The 468-nt window shown below is 50.9% G+C and overlaps 1 protein-coding gene across 1 annotated transcript in view; it reads right to left on the bottom strand.

The window, feature by feature from the left end:
• Positions 1-468, bottom strand: part of PICMEDRAFT_101549 (hypothetical protein) — a gene marked incomplete at its 5' end in the record, with an annotated part of 891 nt that extends 423 nt beyond the window's left edge. The window contains one exon of the mRNA XM_019159639.1: positions 99-468. Coding sequence (XP_019020541.1) covers positions 99-468 — 370 coding nt within the window. The remainder of the gene's footprint in view (positions 1-98) is intronic.

The following is a 468-nucleotide window of genomic DNA, read 5'->3' on the forward strand; positions in this document are numbered from 1 at the left end:
GGTACTGGCGGTCAGTTTGACTTACCCGAATTATGCTGGAGCGGCAACAATTGTGGAAGCTCCACCACTGTGTCTTCTACCACTAAGCCATCGACTGCTCCATCTGGATCATCATCGACGACTCCATCTGGATCATCATCGACGACTCCATCTGGATCATCATCGACGACTCCATCTGGATCATCATCCACCACTAAGCCATCGACTACTCCATCTGGATCATCCACTACCAAGTCATCGACTGCTCCATCTGGCTCATCTTCTACCACCCCATCCACCACTCCATCTGGATCATCATCCACCACTAAGCCATCGACTGCTCCATCTGGCTCATCATCGACGACTCCATCTGGATCATCATCCACCACTAAGCCATCGACTACTTCATCTGGATCATCCACTACCAAGTCATCGACTGCTCCATCTGGCTCATCATCGACGACTCCATCTGGATCATCATCCACCACT

The sequence above is a fragment of the Pichia membranifaciens genome (genome assembly GCF_001661235.1).
Source record: "Pichia membranifaciens NRRL Y-2026 unplaced genomic scaffold PICMEscaffold_1, whole genome shotgun sequence".
NCBI classification, from domain to species: domain Eukaryota; kingdom Fungi; phylum Ascomycota; class Pichiomycetes; order Pichiales; family Pichiaceae; genus Pichia; species Pichia membranifaciens.